We start from the raw sequence: 26306 nt of genomic DNA on the forward strand, positions 1-26306 counted from the left end.
TCATGAAATAACTGAATGATTTGCCTAATTGGGAAGTTCCACCACTCAGAGTACAGGCTAAGGAATGCACTTTATGTGAAAATTCTACTTCATATGTTGTAAGTATTAAAAGCTGCACCATTCTTTGAGTATTTTAAGAGTAATTAAAGCTTTTTTTTTTTCCCCCTTTGGAAGGTCTGTGAGCTGGCAACTGTGAAAAGGCCTCAGGAGAGGAGCTACATGCTGCAGCGCTGGCAGGACGAGGGAGGTGTGATGATCATTGGCTACGAGATGTACCGAAATCTGGCCCAAGGCAGGAATGTGAAGAGTAGAAAACTTAAAGAAATATTTAATAAAGCTTTAGTCGACCCAGGTAAGTGAAAATTAATACAGGCTGTATAGATTGTACTTCCCAGGTGTATGTATATGAGGAAAGAAAAATAAATCAGATTTTTTTTTTTGTTGGCTTTTGCTGAGTTACAGAAATTAGTGCAGAATCTCCCCCATCTGCTTTTGTAAATAGATATCTGTAATAGTCTCTTCTATTGCATCAAACACAGGGAATATATTCTGGAAACTTCTCTTATTAAGTATTCTTATTTGCTAGCATTGCTGCCTTTGCAAAGTAATTTGAGGTGTCTATTGGGGATCCAAGGCTGTTTTAATCTGTTAATTTGTTACAACCACAAGCTGTTTTGTCCCTGATGGAAATTTACCGTTAAGGGCGCAGCTACTCATGAAAATAGTAGACAGTGTACCTTAGAAGTGTGAAAAAACAAGTGTTAATGAAGCGCTAATTAAGGGAATGCAGATAAAGCAGGTAATTATTTTTTCAGTCTTGAGAAACAGATGTCTGCTTTGAGCTGAGCTGAACTGAGCAAACTTATTGTCAACATGTATGGAAGCACTTGAAAGTATTCCAAGTTAATATAACTGATTTCTCAGGTGGTCACCAAAAAGGAGTAAAAATTTTAGGATTAGGAAGGTTCACCTTAATAGCAAAATTTCCTTGCAAATTCTGAACTGGCAGCTGATACCTGAAAATAACTTAGGGTTAGGCAGGATGTCTTAAAAACTGGTTTTAAAAGGCACCTTTGCTGTAGTGTTGGTATTTCTCCTTGAGAATGCAGATATGGAAGGCAAAGTAAATGGAGATGGGTTTTCTTGGATCTTAATTATCTTTACATTGACAGTCTGTGATTGATTTTATTTTTTTCCCTCTTTCTGATTGATAACTGTACTTGGTGAGCTTGATTTTGTGAAGTTTCCTTCTAAAGCAGGGCTGTGAATTCTGTTCTAACAGACAAAGAGATTATTTTAAGGGGAAAAGTAACTTTGTGGTTATTGGCATTGGCCAAGTGGAATTGGCATCTCCAGCTCTGCAGAAAGGCTGCTTGAGCAGCTAAAACATTAATTTTCTGCCAGCTTGAGTAAGTCCTACAGTGGCTGTGGAGTCAGGGAAGCTCCAGTGCAGCAGCTGATGAACTATTTTTGTTGATATATGTGTTGATTCCACGCACATTATTTAAGCAGCGAAGGAAATGTACTTCTTGCCAATGGGTTTTTTGACTCCTCCTACCTAAGCTGTAGTTACTGAGAACAAAAAAAACCCCAACAATAAACCAAACACCAAAAAAGAGGGGGGGAACCCTGTGCTGTCAGTGCTATTCTATATCTGATTTTCTCAGGATATTGCATTTATTGAGACTATTGCCAGGAAAGTCAAAGCAAAGGGATAAAAGGTGTGAATTGCTGTGTCAAAGTAGTGGTGACAGGACAGTAATTTCGTGCTCAGTGGGTCGTGTTCTGGTGCAGTGATGAAATAGTGTTATACAGTGATTGATTGTTGTGGGAGTTTTCCCTGGTGGAAAGTGTAAGGAAGGGCAAACATTAGGGTTGTTACCATGTGTCTTTCCAGCAGCACTGTCCCTTCATGGATTTGTGTTTGTGTAACCCCAAAAATGCTGGACTCTGGGATGTTGGACAGTGCAGTGCTAGGAGGAGACAGTGACTGGTGTAATGTGCCCTGTCCCATCCCATGCTTTTACCCTGCTGTGTTCCTGTTCTCCTTCCAGACCTCTTCAGACACTGGGACAGAGCAGTGTTTGGGATTAGGTCATGGACTTGTGTAGATTTAATTGGGTTTGGAAGGCACTGAACCTTACAGATTCTGAATAATTCCATATGAACATGGAGCCTCCTGTTCTCTTCTCTTCTCTTCTAGGACTGGTTGGTAGGAGGGAATCAGACCACTAGGAAAGTCAACCTTGAAATAACTCCTTAATTATTTTTATAGAGTCATGGAAACTTGAAGGTTGGAAAAGACCTCCAAGATCAAGTGCAGACTCATGCCCACTAAGCTGTGCCATGATCTTCCACATCTACTCATTTTCTGAACACTTCAGGGATGGTGACTCCCTGGGCAGCTCCTTCCATGCTTAACCACTCTCAGTGAAGAAATTTTTCCTAATACCCAACCTGAACCTCTCCTGGCACAACTTGAGTGCATTTCATGTTGCCTCATCTCTTTCTATATTTTAACTAATTGCCGAAAGATAGAAATGTCCATGTGTTGCTACCCACTAATTTTTGGAGCCATTTGGATTGGCTAAATGGATGAGAATGTGCATTGCAAGATTCTCATTTGATTTTTGCTCTCTTGGTGAGTCAGCATGGACAGTTGCAGGTTCCAGTGCAGGAGAAAGCCATGTGCTGGCTTGCTGCTGGGACTGGAGATAGGGAAACCTTGGCCTCTGAGAGCATTTCCCATTTAAAAAGCTGCAAATTTGGTATTTAAGTGCTAATTTAATGAGATGTGTCTGGTGAATACTTCTGGGGTAAGACATATTATATATGTGAAGCTTGTGTTGCATTGTTAAGGGGACCAGAGGGGGAAGGTTTAGCCAAAGTTTATGGGTGGAGAAGTGATTTCATTAATTACCCAGCTCTGCTACGTGGAAGAATGGCAGGATTACATACACATGCAGGTTTTCCAGGCTGCTTTGTGCCATTGCTGAAGGGCTGTTGGTTATTGATCACTGCTGTGCTCTGCTTGTAGCACTTCAATAACTTTATTTTTTTTTTTTTACTTGTTGCTACTCACAAAAATTCTCTCACTGTTTAACTTGGAAACTGCTCTTTAATTGACAGTTGTATAAAGTTCTTGTAGACTTCAGAGGAACAGGAGAACTGTGTATATATACCTCTATATATCTCTCATTTATATATTTCAATATATTAACATGTGCAAGTTCAGTAAGGATGAGAAGGTGAAGACTGTAAGGAAAGATTGCATGAGTAGGGCTGTTTAGCCTAGAAAAAAACCAACTAAACTGACACATTTTCCACCATTTAGAAGCTGGTTAATGGAAGGAGTGTTATCAGTTGGTTTTGACATCATTTGGGGAAAGGAAAGGGCAGAATTTATTCAGATTTGCAGCAGCTTGGGTATTATTGCACAGTGTTTTAGCAAGAGAGGCTGTGGAGTTTCTCACTTCTGTCAGGTCTGTCCCTTTCTCATAACCCTTATCTCAGATGGAGAAAATGATCTAAATGATCCCCTGAGGTCCCTTTAAGTTTTACATTCCTTATCATATTTTGAGGAATGTTCTGTCCATAATGATTTGCATTTGTGTTTTTTAAGAACAAGGGAAAAACTCCACACATTTATGAAAATCCCTGCTGCTGAACTGTAGCCAAGATGTTAGTTCAAGATATCAGTGCTACATGCCTGCCAAACAAACCATGAATAATTGTACTAAGATTGGGGTTTTTTCATATTTTTACTGTCATTCACTTACTCTAAACAACAGGTTTTGAGATGGTTTTGTAATTTAATTTCTCTAACTTCATGTGAATGAATCACAGTCTTTAATGAAATGAGGACTAGAGAAAGGATCTGTCCCTGCTGGAGATGGTTATATAAAATTAAAGGAAGGCTTTGTGTGTAGCCACTCTGTTTTTCATGCTGTCAAAACTGGGAAGGTACAAAAGTCATGAAATAATACGGGGAAATGTTTCTGTGGCAGATGGGAAAATTCAGAAATACATTGGCTTGAACAAGCCTAAGTGCATTTGGAATTCATATGTGGATTTTCAGAATTGTCTTCTAGACTTGTTTCAAAAGTTTGGGGTTTGTTTTGTTCGGGTTTTTTGCTTGGAAAAAAATATCTTCTTGATTTATTTCTTTTCACATGTGAGATTCAGATCACTTCTAAATCACCTTAAAATGGCATGATTAAGGTGTCTGGCACTGGCATGTGAGTAGTCAGAGGTTAATTGATTCTCTGTCGTTGATCACTGCCATAGAATTAATTTTGTTCTTTACAAGGCAGTTTAAATTTAGTCTGACAAAAAGTATTCTCAGTAAGTTGCAAAAGATTAGACTGTCCTTGCTGACAAATCCTCCTTTGCTCCTCAAATATTGGCCTTTTTAGAGCTGAATTGCTGAACCCAACTGGTGGCTTTTCTCCAAGGTGCAGCAACTTGTCATGAGCTGCTTTCAGAGTTGAGAGTGGTGGAACTGAGGTCAGGTTTAGAGCTGGTAAAACATTTCTTCTGAGTTACTAGTTGGATCCTAGAATATCTTTTACTTCATTTTCAAGGAAAGAAATTCCAGAAATTGTGCTAAATCTGAAAGCAATTAGTGTGTGTAAGTCTGTTCTGCCAAGTTGGGTATTATTTATCTTATTATTAGAGTTGCTTTGCATACTGTGGGAATGTGTTGTGGTGTGGTTTTGACATTCCTTGTGCAGCTCACTTAAGCCAGAGTGATATTTTATCTCCTGGAAGAAGGCTGAGGACATTGCTGAGGTGACTTTCAGCTGCAAGGTGACAATTCACTTGTCTGTAATTCAGGTCAAATCTGGTTGTTTTATATTATCTAAGACTTCTGATTGCACTCTGTCCCCCTAGTGATATTCTTGCCTTGATGAAAAATTTCAGGTTACCTGTTTTTTGGGTGTTTTGGGATTGCCCAAGTGTCAGTAGATGGCAGCCTAAAGCTGGAGAGAAGGAAGTTTTACTGAGTTTTGATGGGATGGATGGAGGTGCAGCTGTGCACAGCCAGCTGCAGGGATAGACCATTTTAACAGGAATATACTGCAAAGCTGAATTTAATCCTTGCCATGAAGACTTTACAAGCAACAACCTTTAGTTCACCAGAGTGGCTACTCTGAATGCTTGTGCAAAAGCTGAGTGAGAACCCAATCAGTGCTAAAAAATCTCACCATGAAACACACAAAAAAAAGTTTAAAAAGCCCTTTAAGTAACACTGGTTGAACAAATTTTGGATACTTCATGCTCTCAGGTTCTTTGTGGCAATAAAATATTGTGGAGAGATTGAAAGTTGTTTCTTTCCAGGTCCTGACTTTGTGGTGTGTGATGAAGGTCACATACTGAAAAATGAAGCATCTGCAGTCTCTAAGGCAATGAATTCTATTCGGTCTAGGAGAAGAATAATTCTGACAGGGACACCACTGCAGAATAATCTTATAGAATGTGAGTAGTTGTCTTTTATTTCCTTCAGTACACATTTGCCTGTCAGCCATAGAAGATATATTTAGTTTGATTGGAAGAGAAGAATTTGATACAGCGCAGCTGCCTGCGACGTTTCTCTGTATTTAGATGTGACTCGTTTATTTTCTGCTTGCATTAATCCCAGCACTGTGCTTTCCATTTTGAACCACTCAAATCTGGGTTTTTTCTCCTAGATCACTGCATGGTTAACTTCATTAAGGAGAATTTGCTTGGCTCAATTAAGGAATTCCGGAATCGATTCATCAATCCCATCCAGAACGGTCAGTGCGCAGACTCCACTCTGGTGGATGTCAGAGTGATGAAGAAACGTGCTCACATCCTCTATGAGATGTTGGCTGGCTGTGTTCAGGTAAGAACAGTTTGTCCCTAACTCATCACTTCGTTTAACTGCAGGGAAGGAGAGGAGTTATTTCATCTCCCTCTGATAAAAGCACCCAAAGGCCTGTAAACTTCTGATTTGAGAGCTCCATAAATCTTCTAACTTTAGTATTTTTCACTGATTGTTAGATCTCTGCATTCTTTGGGATTAGATAAACTTCATAGTTTTTCTCCAAATGTCAGGGTATTCTAAAATACAAGTATTAGAGAATACAGCTGTTTCCTGCTAGGAGACAAGAGCATTTTATGATAGAGTAGGATATGAGTTGCTTTGAAATACTCTTTTTTTAATTCCATATGCACATTTAAGAGCTGCCTTAAAGTCTGCACAGAAAGTTGCTGGTCCATAGCTTGTCAGTTGTTTCTGAATATGTATTTTTTCTGATCTGTGAGAATCAGAACAGCAGAAAACAAGAGAGAAGGAAAATTATTCAGGTTCAAAAGGGTGAAGAACTCATTACCTTATAGACCTTAGTTAAAAAAAGCATTGGATGAAATGATTTTCTCCCTGCACCAGTGCAGAACAGATCCTGTCCATAGAGAGCAGCTCTCTTGTGGTCTTTGGGTGAGTGGAGAGACAGAGTAATGTAAGAGTCAAAAAAACCCAAAACAGAAGTAAAATTGGGGTTTAGTATTCTAAAAAAAAAACCCCAAAAGTGGTTCCCAGAGCAGCTCCTGGAGTTGCAGTGAACTTTGCAAGGACTTGGAACTGGCCATGGGCTTTGCAGGTCATAGGCTTCGGTGTGACGAGCACCTGAGTGGGGCAGGTGTGTTTCTGCTGCAGGGCCTGTGGTGAACTGTTATTTACTGGCCCAGATTTCCCCACTGTGTGGCTGGAAAGCACCAGAATCACTGTCACTGATCCACAGTGCTTTGTCCTTTGAGATGCCACAAGTCCTGAAGCTCTCAGGAGTCGTTCCCATGTTTCTGTGACTGAAGCACTGTTTGTAAAATTGCAGAGGAAAGATTACACAGCATTAACAAAGTTCCTGCCCCCCAAATACGAGTACGTGCTCGAGGTGCGGATGACCCCGATCCAGTGCAAGCTGTACCAGTATTACCTGGATCATTTGACAGGTATGTTCCTGCAGCTCTCCCTGGGGACAACACTGATGGCATTTAATAAGGGGCATTTTGCCACAATTGGTAGGTGAAAATCAACTTTCTGAACATTGTACCATGCACTAAAGTGCTTGGTCAGCAAACAAATAGTCTGGGGTTTTTTAGTTTTGTTTTGTAGTAGAATACTGCAGCATTACAGGTCGTTAAAGGTAGCTCAAATTAGTTGGCCAGATTCATTGAAACCTAAATGCAAATGTTATTTTGTGTTTTCCATCTTGGGCTGCTTTTACAAAACCTAAATAGACATGTCTGTCTTTTTAGGAGGATTTATATACATTCCTGTACTGGGGAGCAATGTGCTTTTATGTAAAATATATAATCATGTTTCTCATTATCAAGACGAAGGGGAAAAACTAATTTGGACAACTTTAACTAGGAGAAAAAATGGCTGTGACTGAGTAATTTGAGCCCTTTTACAAGAGATGTTACAGTGTGATGTGCAGCTGGAAAGAGCACTCAGATCTGCACTGATGGGCTCTTGGAAGGGGAGCACTGTGTGGCAAACTCACTTCAGGGCTCACTCTAAAACCTGAACTTTATTGTCAGGTGTAGGTGGTGGAAATGAAGGTGGAAGAGGCAAAGCTGGAGCTAAACTATTCCAGGATTTCCAGATGTTGAGCAGAATCTGGACTCACCCTTGGTGTTTGCAGCTGGATTATATTAGCAAAGAAAATAAGGTAAATTAGATATATCAAAATACTCTCACTTGAGAACTTTCCAAATAAGCTCTGCCAAACTCTAGGTAAAGTTTCGTCAAGTTAATGGAAATCTTTGTTGCTGTGGGGTCATTTTGCTGCTGGTTTTGTCATATTTTTCTTGCTGGGTATGTTGTCATTCTTAAAACATTTTGCAAGGCCAGGCCTTTGTAGAACTTACCATTGTTCAAATGAAGAGTAAGCAGATGGCTAAAGATTTAATAAAAGCTTCTGGATGAACACACTTAATAATTTCTGTTTTTTCTCTTTTTGAGGGCTATTTTGATGAAGACAGTATGGATGACTTCATAGCTTCAGATTCCGATGAAACTTCCATGAGCTTAAGTTCTGATGATTATGCAAAGTAATTGAGCTTTTATTTTGTTTGTTGGTGTGGTTTCCCTTACAGAACTGAAGTGATTTCTATAAAGTGGATGTTTAGTTTATGTATGTTAGAATATGTTTTCTTGCAGTGGGATTTAAAAAAAAAAAATCATGGGATGTATCATGTTGCTTTTTAGGAAAAAAAAATCCAAGGGGAAAAAGGTGAAGAAAGAGTGTAGCTCAAGTGGAAGTGGCAGTGATAATGATGTTGAAGTCATTAAAGTCTGGAATTCAAGATCTCGTGGAGGTGGGGAAGGAAATGTAGAAGATCTTACAAACAACCCTGCATCAACAAAGTCAGATGAAGGTGAGGATAATACAGAGTGATGAAAATGTGAGGCAGCTTCATTTTGCAAAAGGCAATTTCAGAGGGCTGTCAGGAATTGTGCTGGATGGCAGAATGGCAAATTCCTTAATTCCGTACTTACAGCTCCTGCTACTTCTAATTTATCCTGGAAATGTATCCAGGATAAATGTATTTGTCCTGGAAAAACAAGGGGCATCAACTTAGCACTTGGGGGGTTTGAGGCAGGGAAGCTGCACAGTGAAATTTTTAAATTCAGAAGTACAAAATTTTGTAAGTTTAAGAAGAACTGTGCTGCTTTTCAACTTTTTGAAACATATTGCTGGAAGATTAATGGAAAGATTAGGAAATATATGTGCAATAATTTGTTGCATCTGGAATTTGAATTGGATGCTGAGCAAGCAGATCCAATGCAGCAGGAATACAAGACCTTTTTAAAGAAGTTAGTCAAACTTCTTACAGCTGCACACTTAATTTTTGTTTTTTTCCTGTAATAATCTAGCTTTTGTCTTGTATCTGGAATCACAGAGACAATTTTCTGATTCTTTTTGTCTCATGTGTGTCTAATCCTTTTCCCTAAGTACTTCAAATTTCTGGGGACAGCTCAAGTGAGAAATCTTTTGTTTTGTCCCCATCCCAGTGACAAACATACTGTAAATGTGGGGGGGGGGAGGGTGTGTATGTAAAACTTTTACACACAGAGATGTAATGTGTTAGAGGAACTACATTATAGTCAGGGTGAGTTTCTGTCTCTGCATCACTTAAATACTTAACTCTTGTGCAGCCTTGTAATTGCTGATAGTGCAAAAACTGGGGGTTTTTTGCTTCTTTAACTCTTTTCATATCAGTTAATGAAGGAACAATTCTGTAGTTCAGACACTCAAAGCAATTAAGTAATGACCATATTCTCATCTTTGATTTTTATTTCTTTGGTTTTTTTTTAATAGGCAAAGCTACATCATCTTCCAATCCTGGTAGCCCAGCTCCAGACTGGTACAAAGATTTTGTCACTGATGCAGATGCTGAGGTGTTGGAACATTCTGGGAAGATGGTGCTTCTCTTTGAAATTCTTCGAATGGCAGAGGAGCTGGGAGACAAAGTGTAAGTCAGTTCTGGACCCGTTATTGAAGACTTTATGAATATATTAGTCTGACAGTGTTCCCCATCCACTCCTCGTTCTGCTGTGGCTGTTTTCTGAAGCAGACAAGCATGTTACACTCAATTTTGTCAGGGAGTCTTCCCACACCTGCCTGTGCTCCACTGAATCTTGCTGTTTGGCTCAAAGGTCGTATCAGAGGGAGGAGGGAACAAAAAGGAAGCAGTACAAGGATGAAAATAACTCCAGAGATGAATTCTGCGTTTCCCTGTTTCTTTTTTCAGCCTAGTGTTCAGCCAGTCCCTAATATCTCTGGATTTGATAGAAGATTTCCTGGAGCTGGCTAACAGGGAGAAGTCTGACAGAGATAAGCCTCCTATCTATAAAGGTGAGTGTCTGCTTCAACAACTGCAGTGCTCATAACTCTTTCACAAGTCTTTATTCAGTCTGCAGGGAATGGGTTTGAAATCAGTGTTTTCATTGGAATATTGCATGCTCTGGACATTTCCTGAAGCTGGCAGGGTTATTGGGCTCCCCTGCAGGTGGTCTCTGCTGCCCCGGTATGGGCTCTTGATTCTGATTTCATTCTGTATCATCCATGCTTGTTGTAGCCTAAGCAGATTAAATGGTCATATCTGAGAAGAAGGCATTTTGTTAAATTCTGCACAAAAATGATGTTAAATTCTGGTGCATGGCAAATCCTGATCCTTCCTCCTGGGAGAGAGAGAGTGAAAGAAAATGAGGCTGCTTTAAACCACCATGCAAAACATGGAAAATATGAATTCAGGCTTTATATGTACAGCAGCAGGTTGGCTTATGGATTTCATTAGGGAGCAAATATTGAATTAATTATTATTCCAGTGATGCTCAGATGGCATGGAATTTCTCACTAAGATGTTCCCAGAGCTCCTGAGAATGCTGTTCATCCTTGCACGGAGTTTCATTCCCAGTAAATGTGGACTGAAGAATTCCTTCAAGTCTGCCTTTCCTTTCCAGTCTCTCATGCAGCTCTTCCACGTGTTTGCACTTAGGGATAACAGAAAAGTGTCTCAGTGATGGTGACTGGAGCTCTCCAGTATCCGTCTCTCACAGATTTATTGTTCCTGGATGTTGCTTCCTATTCTGAATTTTGTCATCTTCACACATTACAAGGTGTCTTTTTGAGGAATTCGTGCTTTTATTCTGAGATAATGTTTTAAAGAGCTTGGGGTTTTTCATGTGTGGTAGTTCTGGCTGTCAATTCAATGATGTATCATGGCAAGATTCACCTTTCCTGACAGAACTCACCAATCTGTCTCTCACAATGGATTGAATTGAGCAGTGCTGCCTCCCAGAAATGCTGTTTTCTTTAGGATTGATGGCTCAGGGGTGTTAGTTTTGTGTACATAAAGCTTGATGGCCAGAGAAAAGGGAAGGTTACTGTGAACTGGGGAGAGAAGAGCTTCCATCAGCTGAAGTTATTTTTTTCCCCCTAATCTGACAAAAGTTGCTGTTAACTCACAGGGTAATTAAACCCAAAGATTTTGCTGGATTTCAGTTCCAAAATGATTAGAGTTTGACCTTTGAAATCTCCTTTGGAGCATTGACTTACCAGTGCTGGTTGTGTGGGAGGCTGACTGACACTGATGCTGTAATGTGAACCTACCTGGATCAATTGGAAAAGTGCAATTAGTGCTACAGTACCTAAAGATTGAATGTAACAACATCTTTGGGGCTTTGAAAATTAACTTTGGCTCCAAGTTAAGGCATATCTCTGCAAATTTATAAATAGATAAATTGTATATAAAACAGATAGAAATTGAGAAAAATAAGAGGACTTCCCCTCAAAAAAAGCTCAGATATTTTCAAATCATTAAATTTAACCTTAAAACACTTACTTGATTATAAATTTTCATCTTTAAATTCCAAGTGGTATCAAACTGCTTTGAGGAGTTGGTCCTTTTGTAAAAAAAAATAAAATTTTCAGAAGGAATAGGTAGGGAGAAGTACTGGGTACATTTTGGAAGGTAAAATTATATTGACAGCGTTTATTCTGACTTTGAATAATTCTAGACAGAATTGGCTCAGGGATTGTATAAGCCACTGCAGGCTTGTGGATGATCATTGTCATCACAAATCAATTGCTGTTATTTTCTGTTATTATGCATACTTTCTATATTGTTAGTTAGGCTCTGCTACATAATTTTCAAGGCATGTCTGTGGCACAGGCCTGTATCCTCCAAAAACGTGTGGTCGTCTCCCATTGTCACATCAGTGTGTTTTGTGTTCCATATTTGTTCTTCACTATTTAGAGAGTTGTGTGTGTCCAGAGTTACCAGTCTGGTTATTTACACCATCAGCATTTTCATAACTTGGCTGTTGCATTTACAGGTGAAGGAAAATGGTTCAGAAATATTGATTATTATCGCTTGGATGGCTCAACCACAGCTCAGTCCAGAAAGAAATGGGCTGAAGAGTTCAATGATGAAACTAATGTGAGGTGAGGTCTCTTCTGAGATACATATATGTTTCATTTCCCCCCTTTCCTTTCTTTTTTCCCTATTTTTATTACTTTGATGAGCTTAGTGACCTTAAGACCAGGCAGAGAATGATCTTTTGTCAGAACTCACACAGAAAACGTGCAGCAACGTGTTACTGACTTCAGATGAATTCCATTGTATTCAGCAGTGTTTCCTTGCTGTTTTCATTGTCCTTTAGATTGTAACCAATTTAAATCAGAGACAATGTTTTTATTGCAATTACTTCAAGTATATAAGGACCTGGGAAGGGTGTGGACAAGAGGCTGCAGTCCCTGTGCCACTCAGGGGCAAATTAACTCTCTTAGCTGCCTCCAGAACTGGCTGCCAGCCCTCCACTGCTCATCCAAAATGGGACTTTATAGAGAGGTACAAACTTGTATTTGAATGAAGTTAAGGAACTTCACCTTCCTAGATTTATTTAAAAACTAAAGTATGTAATCATGTTGCAGTCATTTATAATGTGCAGGGGAAAAGAAGTTAAATTGAGAAGTGAACTAATCCAGTGTTAATACTTTTAAATAGTTTATTCTGTCCAGTGTCTGTCAAGAACTGGTTCCAAGGTGAACCTGAGTGAGATTTTTTGAATCTCAAATAAAGCAGATATATCAAAGAGACAGGGTCATTGGAGAGTTACCCTGAAAGTTTGCAGGCCAGGAAAGAGTTTCAATGGCATGGAATCTGCCTGTTTAAAATTATGGTTTAATTTGATATAACTAATTTCATTAGAGCTTGAAAATGCAAACCTCAAAGTTTTTTCTTCCCTGCCAGTTTTTGTTAACAGCTGGTTTGCAAAATGCCTTGATGTGTATTTTGGGGAGTATATGTTTTGCTAGAAGTGTTGTTCTTGTAAAATCTGCATCTGTTTTATGCTTAATACATTATTTTAATGAAGTTTTAGAGTTATTTCAGTGTATGAACAACTCCATAGTAACCCAGCAACACCGGAACAACAGTTGTTTTCCAAAATACTCAATTTTTGCAACTCTTCTCTGTTCCAGAGGCCGCTTGTTTATCATATCCACTAAAGCAGGTTCCCTGGGAATAAACCTGGTGGCTGCTAACAGAGTCATCATCTTTGATGCCTCTTGGAACCCCTCCTATGATATCCAGAGCATCTTCAGGGTTTATCGCTTTGGGCAGAACAAGCCTGTGTTTGTCTACAGGTTTTTGGCTCAGGTACATTTCTGGCTGCTATTTCTGTGCTGTTTCATCCTGCAGTCAAATTTGGGAGCTGGGATTGTTGGGACTGTACCTGTTTGGGCTGGTGTTGGGGTCTGTAGTGATCCACACTGATCCAGTCGTGATCTGTAGCAGCATTTGGCCACTGAAGCAGCTCTTGAAGGAAAGAATAGTAAAATAAATGACAACAGAAATTATTTCCTGTTAAGTCCCCCTTGTCTGACACTTTGTGTAGCACAAATTCTGGAATTCCAGCAGATTCACATGTCCAGACTCTGAACAGGGGGTCTCAGCTCCTTTAATTTGCACACCACAAAAAATTCTGAATGGAGCAGAGCCTGCAGAGGATGATGTTGTTGTTGTTAGGGAATAGCCCTGCCCTGGGGCAGTTCCTTCTGCACACCCTGCTGGTCCAGCTGGGATGAAACCACAGGGACATAATGAGATTTTTATAAAAAGGCATCCTGTCCTGACTTGAAAACTTGTATCACACCCTGCAGATGTTAAAGATGGGTAATAACTCTGGTGGACACTGCTCTGTGCTTTATGTAAGGCTGTTATTTCTGTTAGGAAGTGCCTTGCTTCAGCATCTGATTCCTCAGGTGTGACAGAGCAGCCTGGAGACCTTTCCTCAGTAGCACTTAACCCTTGATCCAGTCACCATTTCCATCCCAGCTGAAGCAGATCCTTGTCTGGGACACGTTGCTGTCAGAAATGGGGTTTTTCTTCAGGCTTCAGTTTATTTTTGTAGTTTTCTCTGTGCACTTTTGAACTGTTGATATCCTTTTTAAATTACGCTGTTCAGAACAGGCTGTGCTGTTCTCGTCCTTCTCAGTCATCTTTTTCTTTTTTTTTTTTCCCAAAAAATAAGTAATTTTCCTTTTTTTTCATCAAAGATCTAATTTTTTTGTACACAGCTGTGGTGAATTAGACTTGACTGCCTTCCTTCCCCTCTGCCCTCCACCACAGTGATATGGTATCTGTTTTCCTTTTTACAGGCTGCTCAAAGCAGCAAAATAAGGTACATGCTGTGAAAATTGCCATTTTTTGGTCATAATCCTACTTTGGGGAATTGAAGCAAAACTGGATCTCTTAAAAACACCACTAAAAGAACAATTTTCTTCCTCTAGTCAACAGCTAGATGACATCTGCCCCCTGCACAATTCCTGCTGTGCCGCTTCCAGCAGGTTTTTCCTTTTATTGCTCAGCAAACAAAGGGCTTGAAAGGGGTAGAAACTTGGTCATGGAAACAAGGCAAACAGAACAGCTGGGTTGTTGTTTTGGCTCTTTTATACCTGTAAGTATTTTCTGTGGGTGAGCAGTGGCTGTGTCTGTGTTTAGGGAACCATGGAGGACAAAATCTACGACCGGCAGGTGACGAAGCAGTCGCTGTCCTTCAGGGTGGTGGACCAGCAGCAGGTGGAGCGTCACTTCACCATGAACGAGCTCACAGAGCTCTACACCTTCGAGCCAGACCTGCTGGATGACCCCAACTCGGAGAAGAAGAAGAAGAGGGACACCCCCATGTTGCCAAAAGTGAGTGGTGCCCATCACCAGGAATTCTGTGCTGTAAAAACAACCTTTGTCTGTTCAAAGATGTTGCAGGTTTTTAGTGCAGAGCAGTGCTGGCCACTTGGAATGGAGGTGAATAGCAGGAAACACAACAAAATCCATAGTTAATATAACAGATCCTATAATGAGCTGGGTGAGGAGTTTCCCCTCAGTGTAACTGACACTATAAGAGAAACTCACTAAAACCCGAACTTTTAAGTCAGAACAGTCACTTTTTCATGCATTTTGAATGAAGAGAAGTTTTACTGCATGAAACCGTGGAAAATTGAAATTAGCATCTGAGTGGGTGCTGGTGATACTTCAGTTTGTGGTAACACATCTGTGAGCTGGCACTGTAGGTGAGAGTCAACTTAATCCATGTCTTCCTTTGCCAAGACTTTTTGGGGTTTAGTTCCCTGTTTAACTTCCTGTGGGGACCAATAGTAGAGATATGGTAAAGATAAGGGAACACTTAAAATACTCCTTTTCAACTTCTTGGATGTAAGAGAAAACAAATATTTAATTATTTTGCTTTTAATGGGATAGGAGAATTCATTCTGTATTGTTTTAAAAGTCATCAGTGAGTGAAGAAACAAATCCTGCTTGATTTTAAATTACATCCTTGAGAATTCCGGCTTTACAACAATCCAGCTTCAAGTCCCAGACCAGTTTTCTTTGAAAGTGCTGTTAAGCGGGGAGGAGATGTTGAATGCTTTTATATTCTATAAGGAAAGACAGCGCAGATGTGCAATCTGTCGTTTTCCTGGAAGTTTATCCAAGTGTCATGTCCAGTTATAACTGGAGCAGCAGTTTTCTGCCCTGTGTGGTCTAACAAGACCTCGAGGTGTGGAGGTTCTCAGGGCAAAAGTGCCCCAACTCGGGTTCCTGTGTTCTGCCCTCACCCCTCAGAAACAGCCTCTGGTCACAGCTCTGCAGAGACTCGGGGTTAACGGAATATTTGTGATACGAATGTGGTTCACATGAATTATTTAGTCTTAACTTCCACTGTTTGATTTCATTCATCCCCTGTCCCTGCACAGCTGGAAAGGGCTGCTTTGGAATTTCAGTCCAAAAAAGGTGTCTTAAGGCTGAGTGATCTCTTGGTCACCTTTGCTGTATTTAAGTATAGAAATAATGACATTATAATTTACAAAGTAGTGAAGTACAGACCATGAACTGGACAAAGGCAATACTGGGGCACTGGGTGTCCCTCAGAGCTGGCACTGTTGTTGCCCTGAGCTCGTTCCCCATTCCTCATTCAGGGAATTAGACTTGAAGTTACTTTTTTATTTATGTGGAATGAAAACTTGGTGAAAACAGCTTGGAGAAGCAGATTAAAATCATAGTTCAGATTCAGTTGGCTATAGTATATCAGCATTTTATACCACCTCAGGACAGAGACCTGTTTTACTGTGCTCCCACACTCACAACTTTGTGAGTTTTGATCTCAGGATTAGAAGAATTTGCTTCTTATTTAATATTTTTATTTTTAACTTTAGTATTAAATGTTCAGCTGGTTGAGGAAAAACCTGTGAATTACAACATAACTTGCATTCCTTCATGGAGGATTTCCTTTCTAATACACTGATCTCTCCATAGCATTTAATTCCATCAGGTTCTTAAAAAGACAAATGTCTTTTTAAAAATTCAAACCCCTTTTTCAGTCTCTCTTTGTATTTTCATTCATCACCAGGATTTCATCCTAAAGCTTACAAACCAACTGATAATCATTATTCTATCAACAAGCTAAACAAATATAAAGAAATAATTATCCTGATGATTTTTTTATGTGTAAGGTGGATTTATTATTTTTTTTGTAAGATTGAACTAAATGTGAGTTTATTCCCCATCCCCATTTTTGAGCTTCCATCATTAAAGTCAACACAAAATAAAGTTCAGACAAAGCAAAGCAAACACACAGTTGGATGTAATGTAAAGCACATTTGAGGGCTGTGCTGCCTGAGGGAGGAACTCCCAGGGCAGTTCCTGCACCTCCAGGAGCCCCCACACCCTGTGCCATGTCCTGGGTTCCTCAGCCACCTCCTCTGGGCTTTGTGTCACCCCCATCCCTGGGGTCTCTCTGCTTCCCTGCCAGCACCCCAAACCCACCATCCTCTGTTCCCTGTGCCCATCAGTGGTGCCGACCCCACCCAGGATATTCTGGGAGGAGCTGGTGATGACAACAATGATTCAGACCAGATAGGAGAAGGGTGGGACAAAGAGGGACAGTTCATTGAGAATTGGTTAACCTAATTAACTTTTCAAACACACAGAAACAAACAGCTTTCTGTAGCTGCTGTGACAGAACCCCTGGTCAGCACTTCCACACGCAGCTCCCAGAGTGGCTGCAAAAGCTCTTGTTTGTTGGTGGGCACTTTTTTCCAGTCATTGTTTGGCTGAGATTATAAAATGCCAGGGTGGGACAGGCTGGATTCCTGCTTGTGCAAAGCCTGGCAGAATGAGGGCAGGATGTGGAGGGGGCTGAAGGTACTCAGATAACTCCAGGACTGTAATTACTTTCAGGATTGGTTCCATGATGTTTTCATATTAGGAATTTTAGCCTGAATGGTGAGGTGTATTGGAGCTTCCTTAATTCATGAAGCTCATCAGCCACACAAGTCATGTAAAAACCTTGTTCAATAATGACCTTGGAAAAAGAGCTCCTGAGGTGCAGCAGGAGCAGTTTTTCATACTCCTGTGGAGGTGTTTTTCTTCATCCTTTGCAGCATCACCTTGACTTTCAGACAAAAAGGTTTGACTTAAAAAAAATTTGAGATGTTGGAACCAAAGGGCTGCTCAGTGTTTGGAAGCTGTAGAGATGCTGTTTGTATAAAATAAATGTAGATAGGTCCTGTCTGTTGTCCAGCCTAAGCAAAGGAAAAGTCACTGAGCACATTCCATTCTTCTTAGGTTCTGAAAGTGCATTTATTGTTGTGGAATCCGAGTGCATTCCTGTGGTTTATTAAGGACTGGACTGTCATCTCTGCAACAGATTGTTAATCCATTGCCCTCCCTCTGAGGAAAATTGTACTTTTAAATGATTTTCAAGTTTTATTGTGCTGTGGAGTGCTCAGAGCTGCTGCACATAGAGGAAGGGAGCAAGAGGGGAAACACGGGGAGCGAATAGAGCAGAGCTGCCAAGTGACTCCTCCTTTATCTCCTCCTTTGAACAGGACACGATCCTGGCAGAGCTGCTCCAGATCAACAAGGAGTACATAGTTGGGTATCATGAACATGATTCACTCCTGGACCATAAGGAGGAAGAGGAACTCACTGAAGAAGAAAGGAAGGCAGCCTGGGCAGAATATGAAGCAGAAAAGAAGGTAAAGCTGTTTAATCTGGTTTATGCGTATGAAAATAACTTTCTCGGGTTTAGAGTCCCAATTACCTTTTCAATTTGTCTTGGGGCAATTAAATTTTTTTTATAGACCAAGAAATGAATATATAAAGCAAATTGTCAGGTACCCTCAAAAGCCTTCCACTAAAAGTACAAATAGTGGGTGTATAAATTGTCCCTGACCACCTTGAGTGAACTGATGAAAAGGTTTGGGGAGGGAGAAGAAACAGGGAGATAAATGGAGTAAAATCTGAAGCTGCCCTATGAGAAATCCATATGGGCAATGAGCTTTACATTCCTGCTAATAAATTAGGCATTTCACTTCTTCAGAATTTCATTACAGGCTGGTCAAAACTCAACATTAAGTAGTGGATTTCCAGTATAAAAAAATCATCTTAACCAATTTAAGCTGTACTAATAAGCCTTGGTCACTTATATATCAAATAATGACAATTAAGCTAAACTCAGAGATTATTCAAGACTGGAACTTGGGTTCCTCTGTGACTGAAATGTGGTTCTGAGTTGAGATTTGGAAACCTCCATGATCAATGTTCAGTGCCTGTGACCCTCTCTGAGGGCTGCTTTGGCTGTGTGTGGTTATTAGAGAATTATCAGAGTTAGTGGCAAGTGCTCTTTCTGTTTTTCAGGGCATGACCATGCGTTTCAACATGCCAACAGGGACCAACATGATTCCCACAAATTTCAACTCTCAGACATATATTCCTTATAACTTGGGTGCTCTGTCAGCAATGAGTAACCAACAGCTGGAGGTAAAGAGCACAACTTGTCTGTGTTGCTGTAGGCGTTTTCTGTCACAAATTGTGGATAATGTCAGTCTTAAATATCTTTATGTAATTATATCCTATCTTTAATAGTTTGGAGGTTTGGGAGGGGGGCTTGCATGTAGCTTTATTGAAGTTTAATTTGCATGTATATAAACCTATACCTGGACAGATTGTCAGGCTTCTGGAACATCACCTGCATTCTTTGAAGACTTTTAATTACCACATTTGAAACTGTAACATTATCAAGTCTGTATGGCAGAAAATTTACCTGGGTTGCAGCATTCTCATGCTGGTCTGAAAACCTGTGGGTACAAAAATAGGTTTTTACAAATGCTGTCTACAAATTGCCAGGTTTATACATGTTGTTCAACTTCTCTGTGCTGAAATTCAGATGGGTGGCAGCTTAGACTCATTGACTTGTGCAAATTGAAAGCAAAAAGGTAATTGAAGTCTAGGTATGTACAAGAGAAAGATTAAGAAAGTTGGGGAAGAAATGTGTTTGTTGCTTCTGTGCTTTATAACTGATTTTCTGGTGTTTTCTCAGGACCTCATTAATCAAGGAAGAGAGAAGGTAGTGGAAGCAACCAACAGTGTGGCTGCAGCGAGAATCCAGCCCCTTGAAGACATCATTTCATCCATAGTGAGTGGCAAATGGATAACCCTGGCTTTGGATTGGGAGTGGAAAATGTTAAACATTATCACACAAAGATATTGCTACTGTAAATGGTCATTCAGCTAATGAATTGCATTATTAATGAGTATCATTTCCAGCTGGTAGTGACCTGTATCCCTGCAGTAACCCTCAGTGGTATTTAGCTGGCATAGAGCCTTACAGGAGTGGCAGTTTAGATCCCTAAGTATTTGCCATGCTCTGAAAATGCTGGTTTTTCTATAAATCAGAATAGCAATTATAGGCAAGTAGTTACTGTATTTTGTGGACTTCTAATTGCCAGTTAGAAGAACTAATAATTCATAGTTCTGGTTCTGGTGAAGCACAGTTTTGCATTGAACAGAAGCTGGGCTGCTTTAACTCTTGGTGCAACTGTGAACATGACTCAGGGCCTCAGTTACCATCAGGCTTTTGTTCAAATGACCAGTGCCAAGAAGGTTTTGGGTTTTTTTGTTTTTCAGTGGAAAGAAAACTTAACCCTGACAGAGAGCCAGGTGCAGGCCCTGGCCCTGAACAGACAGGCAAGCCAGGAGCTGGATGTGAAGCGCCGAGAAGCCATTTACAACGACGTCCTCGGGAAACAGCAGATGGTAAAATACCTTACATTTATTTATCTACTGTCAGTGTTTGAATGAGGATCTTGTGTGTGTTCATTCCTAAACTACAAGTGCATGTTTAGACACGTAAATATCCCTCACTGAATGGTCAGCAGTGTGCTGGAGTTCGTTGGTCAGCCTCAGCGAGGGGAGACGCAGGAGAAGTTCATAAAAAAGCCACTCGCCAGGTTTTTGAGCTGAAGTGCTTTGCTGCAAGGTCATGAGGCGTAAAGAGAAATCTGATTCCCAAAGCTCAGCCAGCCACTTAGGAAACACATCTTAGAAAGTGTTGGTAATGTTTTAGCTTAAAATTACTTGGCAGAATCTGAAAGTTGCCCAGATGACGTCAGAGGGAAGAGTTTTCTCTCAGGCAAACAAACACTGACAGTCCACAGGCGGGACTTTCAAAGGGAAGATGAATGGTACCTGACAAATGATGATGTAACTTATACCTGGGAATAATTTCACAGTAGAGTACATGTTGCCATGGCAACTCACCTAAATGCTGCCTGCAACACAATAGCCAAGTCTTCGGGAGAACTGAGCCCCAAATGCTGTTCCTGAATGGTTTCTCCAGTAATGGGCTGCTGAATGCCATCACATTAGGGATGGTGATAACAATGGGGCTTTTTCCCCCAGCCATGCTGTCCCTAACAAATTGATTTCAGCTCTGAACCTGATCCTCGGAGCAGGGAGACGGGTCGTGCACTCAGCCAGCTCTGCTTTCCCTTCACAGTTAATCGGTTGTGTCCAGAGGATCCTGATGAACAGGCGGCTCCAGCACCAGTACAACCAGCAGCAGCAGCAGCAGATGTCCTACCAGCAAGCAGCCATGGGCCACCTCATGATGCCAAAGCCACCAAATTTAATCATGAATCCTTCCAGCTACCCAACCATAGATGTGAGAGGAATGTATCAGTCAGTGTCTGGTGGGATGCAGCCACCACCCCTACAACGAGCACCACCCCCAATGAGAGGCAAAAATCCAGGGCCTTCCCAAGGGAAATCAATGTGATTTTGCACTAAAAGCCTAAAGGATTGTTAAAATCAGAGAAAGAACTTTTATTTTTTTAGGAATCAATGGCCTAACAGAACTCAACTGTAAAAAAAAAAAATTAAAAAGAATAGTTTGGTTGCTCCCCTTAAATACCATGTTCCATATTAGTGTTCCAGCTTTGTTTAAATAGGACACGATGTTTTCCCTGTTGTCAGTGATGTTGCCTAGAATCTTCTTACATATGTTGAGTACAGGAGATAACAAGTTGTTTTCAGTGAAAACAAGTTCTCCCGTTACAGTAGCATCTCCACAGGTTTCCTGTCTAAACTCCTACGCTTGCTTTTCGTGGCTGCGAAGCTTTGGGAAGCTTAGGAAGGACTGCAGGTCTGTATGTTCAGTCTGACATATGTGAATTGTAAACAGCTGAGTTCTTGATTAGAGTTGATTCCTCAAATTATGGAATACTTTTCTGCTTACCCATTTCTTTCTATTAGTGGGAACGTTCTAAGAGAAATAGTCTAGTTTCCTTCATGGATCATCTGTGCTGAATGGAACAGGAGCTGAAAATACTCTCTGAAACAGAATTGAGTGCAATAGTCGTAAATACTACTGCTCTGAACCTTCTGAGGCACAGGGAAACTGTGCATCCAGCCTTAAACACGACTGGGCCTTCCCCAGTCTGCTGCCATTTCTTATTTTCAGTTCCATGTGATGGAATAACAGCTGATGATCTGGGGGTGGGAGATGTTTTTCCTTCAGGCGTTAATTCCCTCGCTGTGGAGTCCAGCGCAAAGCACATTTCTGGTAACTCCTTCATGCTGGTGCTACTGTCTCCTCCCATTGCCGGCAGTGGGGGATGGGCCAACACAATTCAGTTCCTGGTGTTTTGGGGGTAAAATAGTGATGGTGGCCAGGGTCAAACCCTGTTAGAGAATGCCCTTTAACGTGGCAGAACCATTGCCGATTGGACATGGATACAGAGAAAGTGCTGTAGCAACTTCCAGAGGTGCCAGAAGCGTGAAATTACTTTCTTGATAGAGATGTGGTTGTGCACTCCTCCCCGTCCCTTCAGTTGTGTGAAAACATGAGTTAGGACACAAAGAGCTTGATCTGTTTTGGTTTTGGTTTTGTTCTCTTTTGGATTTTTTTTAATGTAGGCCAGAGATAAATTTCTGGTTTATTCTGTATCATTATCATGTTCTTTGCCCACACTTGTTGTGCTTGTGAAGATCTAATTAAGTACAAATAGGGCTTTTCTTTGCATAGATTTTGGTTGATTCTTACCCCCCCAAAAACCCCCGTTGATAATCTGGGGGCACAAGTAAGTAGCAGGAACGTGGAGGCAGTGGTGTGTGCACAACAGGGGGCTCTGGAGATGGATGGAGGCTGTGGCTCCAGATTGTGCTGGACTCTTCTGATGCAGGCATGAACTAAAATCATTTTGGTTTCTGGAAAGTTTCTTGCAGGAGTTTTGAGTTCTTGCCCTGAATGGACAAGTTTTGCATCTAAACATGCAGATGTCACACGATGTTTTGCTGTGTGACTGACACTTGGTTTGTGACGTGGACAGAGCTTGGTTGGGCTGCTGCACACCCAGCTGACAAGTTGCTGTCTTGGACTCTGATTACAAGATACCACAAAAGACCCTCAGTGTGTTCTAGTGCTCTGCCAGCTCTACAGTTAACTCTGATCTGGGGGAGGGAGCAAGACAGACGTGTTGGCACTAGAAGAGACAAAGCGTGAGACGTTGAGACAGACATTTGAAGGCAAATGTACTCTGGGCAACTCTCACCGATATTCCTACATGTTGTGAATAAGAGAAATACTTTCTACCAAACCTGGGAATGTTAAATGGAGTTTTACAGTAACTCAAAGACTTAAATGTGGAAGTTTTAGGCAACATTGAAAGGCACATTTTATTTCATCCTGGACAAACCTATGGATAACAGAAGACTAATGCACAAGAAGGAATCCGAGATAAGCATTGAAGTAAAACCTGGACCACTTTGCATATGTTTCTCACTCGACATTTTAGCTGCATAACAATGTGCTTTGAATATAACATCAGGCTTTAACCAGTACTTAAAGACAGAACATACATCAGTAAGATAATAAAAGGCTCATTTTTATATTTGTTCTAGATGTTTTAACTAGATAAAAATGGCTTAAGATGACAAATAAAAACGTTGCTTGTAATACAGTTTTGCCTGCTAAATTATCCACATTTTGTAACCTGTTTATTCCTTTGGATGTAAAGCGTTTTTGCTTAGTATCGTGATATTGTATATGTTTTGTCCCAGTTGTATAGTAATGTTTCAGTCCATCAACCAGCTTTGGCTGCTGAAATCATACAGCTGTGAAGACTTGCCTTTGTTTCTATTAGATGGCTTTTCAGTTCTGTATTAAATATCTTAAGTACTATAGAAAAGGTGTCTCCTCTTCCTATAAGGCTGTTTTGTAATATATATAAGGACTGGAAATGTGTTTTTAAAGAGAAGAAGCATTCAAGTATGACAATATACTATCTGTGTTTTCACCATTCAAAGTGCTGTTTTAGTAGTTGAAACTTTAAACTATTTAATATCTCATTTAATAAAGTGACCAAAATACATCAACGTGCCTTGTGTTACATTCACAGTCCAGCGTTAACTCCACAGGGATTCAGCCTGGGAACGTGGCTTTGAAGAACTGTGCTGTGAGTTGAAGCTTTTACTGTTTTCTACAAAGACTTCAGTGGATGTAACCATTGATTTCATTTAGGGAAAATAGTTGTGGTCCAGATTTTCAAATTACATTAATTAATAGCAGCTTCTGCCGGTCTGTCTGTTAAAAATGAAGTGAGTTATCCAGCAATGAGATGGTTAAAAGTGAGGTGAAGTTCTGCTTAGTCAAATCAGAATAACATGCTGCCATATTTTAACCTCCTAATTGTACTTCTCCCTTCCTTAGTTACAAAATCCCCACCTGTTGGGCAAAACACCCCCTTTCCTAGGCAAAGAAAAGTGTAATAATTGTGTTTAAATGTGCCCTCTGCTTGTTCCCTGGCAGTGCTGGGGCTGCTCAGGGGCACAGCTGGTCTTGGTGAAGCTGAGGGAGGTGGAAATGGTGTCTGGGGTGAAGATACTGGAGTTGTGCTCCAAGGGGCCCTGTGGGCAGCATGTTTTTAAATATCCCTGCGACTTTTAACTTGGCTGAGCACTGATGGAGGGCAGTGGGCAGCTCAGGCTGGATGTGGCTGTCTGTGTTGGGCTGGGAAGTGTCCTGAATGTTGTGCTGAGGTGCCCCAGCACTGACCAGCACTGTTGCTGTGTCAGCTGTGCCCACCCTGAGCAGCTTTTGCCTTTATCTTAAAAGCAGAACCGCTCTGTGCACAGTAAATTAAACTAAATTCATCAGTTCAAGCAAAAAATAGTTTTGAAGTTGGATAGATTTTCAATGTTTATGGAAAGCCAAATGTCCTAAATGTTCCCAGCTGGAGGAGTATGGAAAAATGCTGGTGTTGCAGCAGCAGCTCCAGTAATCACGGAGTGTCTGAACTTCCCAGACCTGCTCAGGTGTCAAATAACCCCCTGTGCACCCTCTGTGCTGTAGAACCCACCTTGGGGACGTGGCCTGGGATAGAGCACCAGCAGAATTCCCAGTGTGTCTCTGGGAAAGCTGTGCTGCTGTTAAGGGGTCTGGAGAAGCTCCTGCCCTGCTGTGTGTGGCTGGGGTGAATGGTTCATCCCGTGTGTGACCTTTTCATCCAGCCACAGCTCTGTTCCTGCTTTCCCCAGGGATGAGGTGGCTTGGGGGTCACTGGAGGAGAGTGTTGGGAAGGGCCTGTGGCCTGGCGTGGGGATACTGCCCTGGAGAAGGGCAGGGGCTCAGGGAAGGTGGGTGCAGGGGGAGGTGGCGTCACCCCTTAGGTCTGTCCTCAGCCAAGGTCTGATCTCGAACACCACCCTGGCCTTGTGTGTGCACAAAAACTGCTTGAGAACGAGTGAGATGGTAACTGATACCTGAGGCGTTCCTCAAAGCCAGATCCAGCCACAACAGCTGCTTTAGGAATTCAGTTGCACAGTGTGGTGTTGCTCTTTTCTCTGGATTCTCACTGATGCCCACGAGCAGCAGCGGCAGAGGACACGTGCCCTGGCCACGTCTGATGTGGTGACCTGCCCTGCTCGGTGGCATCTTGGTGCCAAATACCTTGTGGCACAGTGAGGGAAGAGCCTGAGAATCCTTGGAATTAGCTTCCCAGGGCTCCTGCTCAAACCCAGCGCAGGTACAAGGTGATGCCCTTGGTGTTTTCCATGATGAGAATTCAGGGGCTCTCAGGCAGTTCCTTGCTTTGGAAAAAGCAATAACCAGCAGTATCCCAAGGGGTGCAGATGTCTTTGTCTCCACATCAACAGGAATTTCAGCCTTTCTCCTTCAGGAATGGTCCATCCCTGGATGCCCTTCCAGGAACCTCTCAGGCACAGTCTGGCAGCTGCAGCACATCTCTCTGGATGTCCAGCCAGCTGGGACAACACCAGGACACCTTCATTGCCTTCCAGCACTGAGTTTCTGGATTCCCTCTACAGTTTTGGGCTCTCCATCGCTCTCTCCACAGGAGGTGAGTCTTTGGGGCCTCCTCTCCTTTCCTGCCTTGGAGAAAGGAGCCCTAAGCCGTGCATTCCACCCAGAAGAGCTCCCCACAGGCAGCAGGGTCTCCATGGGGATGTCCATGAGAACATGTGTATGTTGCCACTGGTATGTCAGTCTCCAGACAATCCACTGAATCCATCCCTGTGCCTTGGATCACAAGCCAAAGCCAGGGAGAAGGGCACTTCCTGCTGTGCTTGGCTCCACGTTGGCCTCTCACAGGCAGCTCCCCTCTGTTTCTGCACCTTCCATAGTGAGACTCCAGCACTTTCCCACCTCTTTTCTGGAACCTCCTCTCTCCTGCTCTGCACAGAAACATTCTGTGGGATAATGTTTCCCACAGAATAGGCCCACCCCTCTCAGGTGGAAGGAGAAGGGTTGAAAGAGATGCCTTTTGTCCCCTTTGCTGTGGTGTTTCCAGACCCACAGTCTTCTGTGTAGAACAGCTCTGGGGTTGGGGGCACAGTAGGGTTTCTGGGGATCACGGCCACCCCTGCACCAGCTTTTGCCTCCCCTTTGAGAGGTTTTCCAGTTGGCTGCTGTGACTCTG

The 26306-nt window shown here is 41.6% G+C and overlaps 1 protein-coding gene across 1 annotated transcript in view; it reads left to right on the forward strand.

Moving 5' to 3' along the window:
- The window catches only part of ATRX (ATRX chromatin remodeler), a 55547-nt gene extending 31806 nt beyond the window's left edge, over positions 1-23741 (forward strand). The window contains exons 18-34 of the mRNA XM_042040200.1: positions 175-352; positions 5341-5478; positions 5691-5866; positions 6855-6972; positions 7564-7694; positions 7988-8076; positions 8234-8403; positions 9348-9501; positions 9781-9884; positions 11867-11975; positions 13014-13191; positions 14536-14730; positions 17919-18068; positions 18730-18852; positions 19412-19507; positions 19999-20127; positions 20870-23741. Of these exons, the coding sequence (XP_041896134.1) occupies positions 175-352; positions 5341-5478; positions 5691-5866; positions 6855-6972; positions 7564-7694; positions 7988-8076; positions 8234-8403; positions 9348-9501; positions 9781-9884; positions 11867-11975; positions 13014-13191; positions 14536-14730; positions 17919-18068; positions 18730-18852; positions 19412-19507; positions 19999-20127; positions 20870-21148 (2517 nt within the window). The 3' untranslated portion in view covers positions 21149-23741. The remainder of the gene's footprint in view (positions 1-174; positions 353-5340; positions 5479-5690; positions 5867-6854; positions 6973-7563; positions 7695-7987; positions 8077-8233; positions 8404-9347; positions 9502-9780; positions 9885-11866; positions 11976-13013; positions 13192-14535; positions 14731-17918; positions 18069-18729; positions 18853-19411; positions 19508-19998; positions 20128-20869) is intronic.
- The last annotated feature ends 2565 nt before the right edge of the window (positions 23742-26306 follow it).

This window comes from Corvus kubaryi, unplaced genomic scaffold, assembly GCF_017639235.1.
Source record: "Corvus kubaryi isolate FWS band 111438036 unplaced genomic scaffold, C.kubaryi_AGA036_p1.0 37395, whole genome shotgun sequence".
In the NCBI taxonomy this organism is placed as follows: Eukaryota; Metazoa; Chordata; class Aves; order Passeriformes; family Corvidae; genus Corvus; species Corvus kubaryi.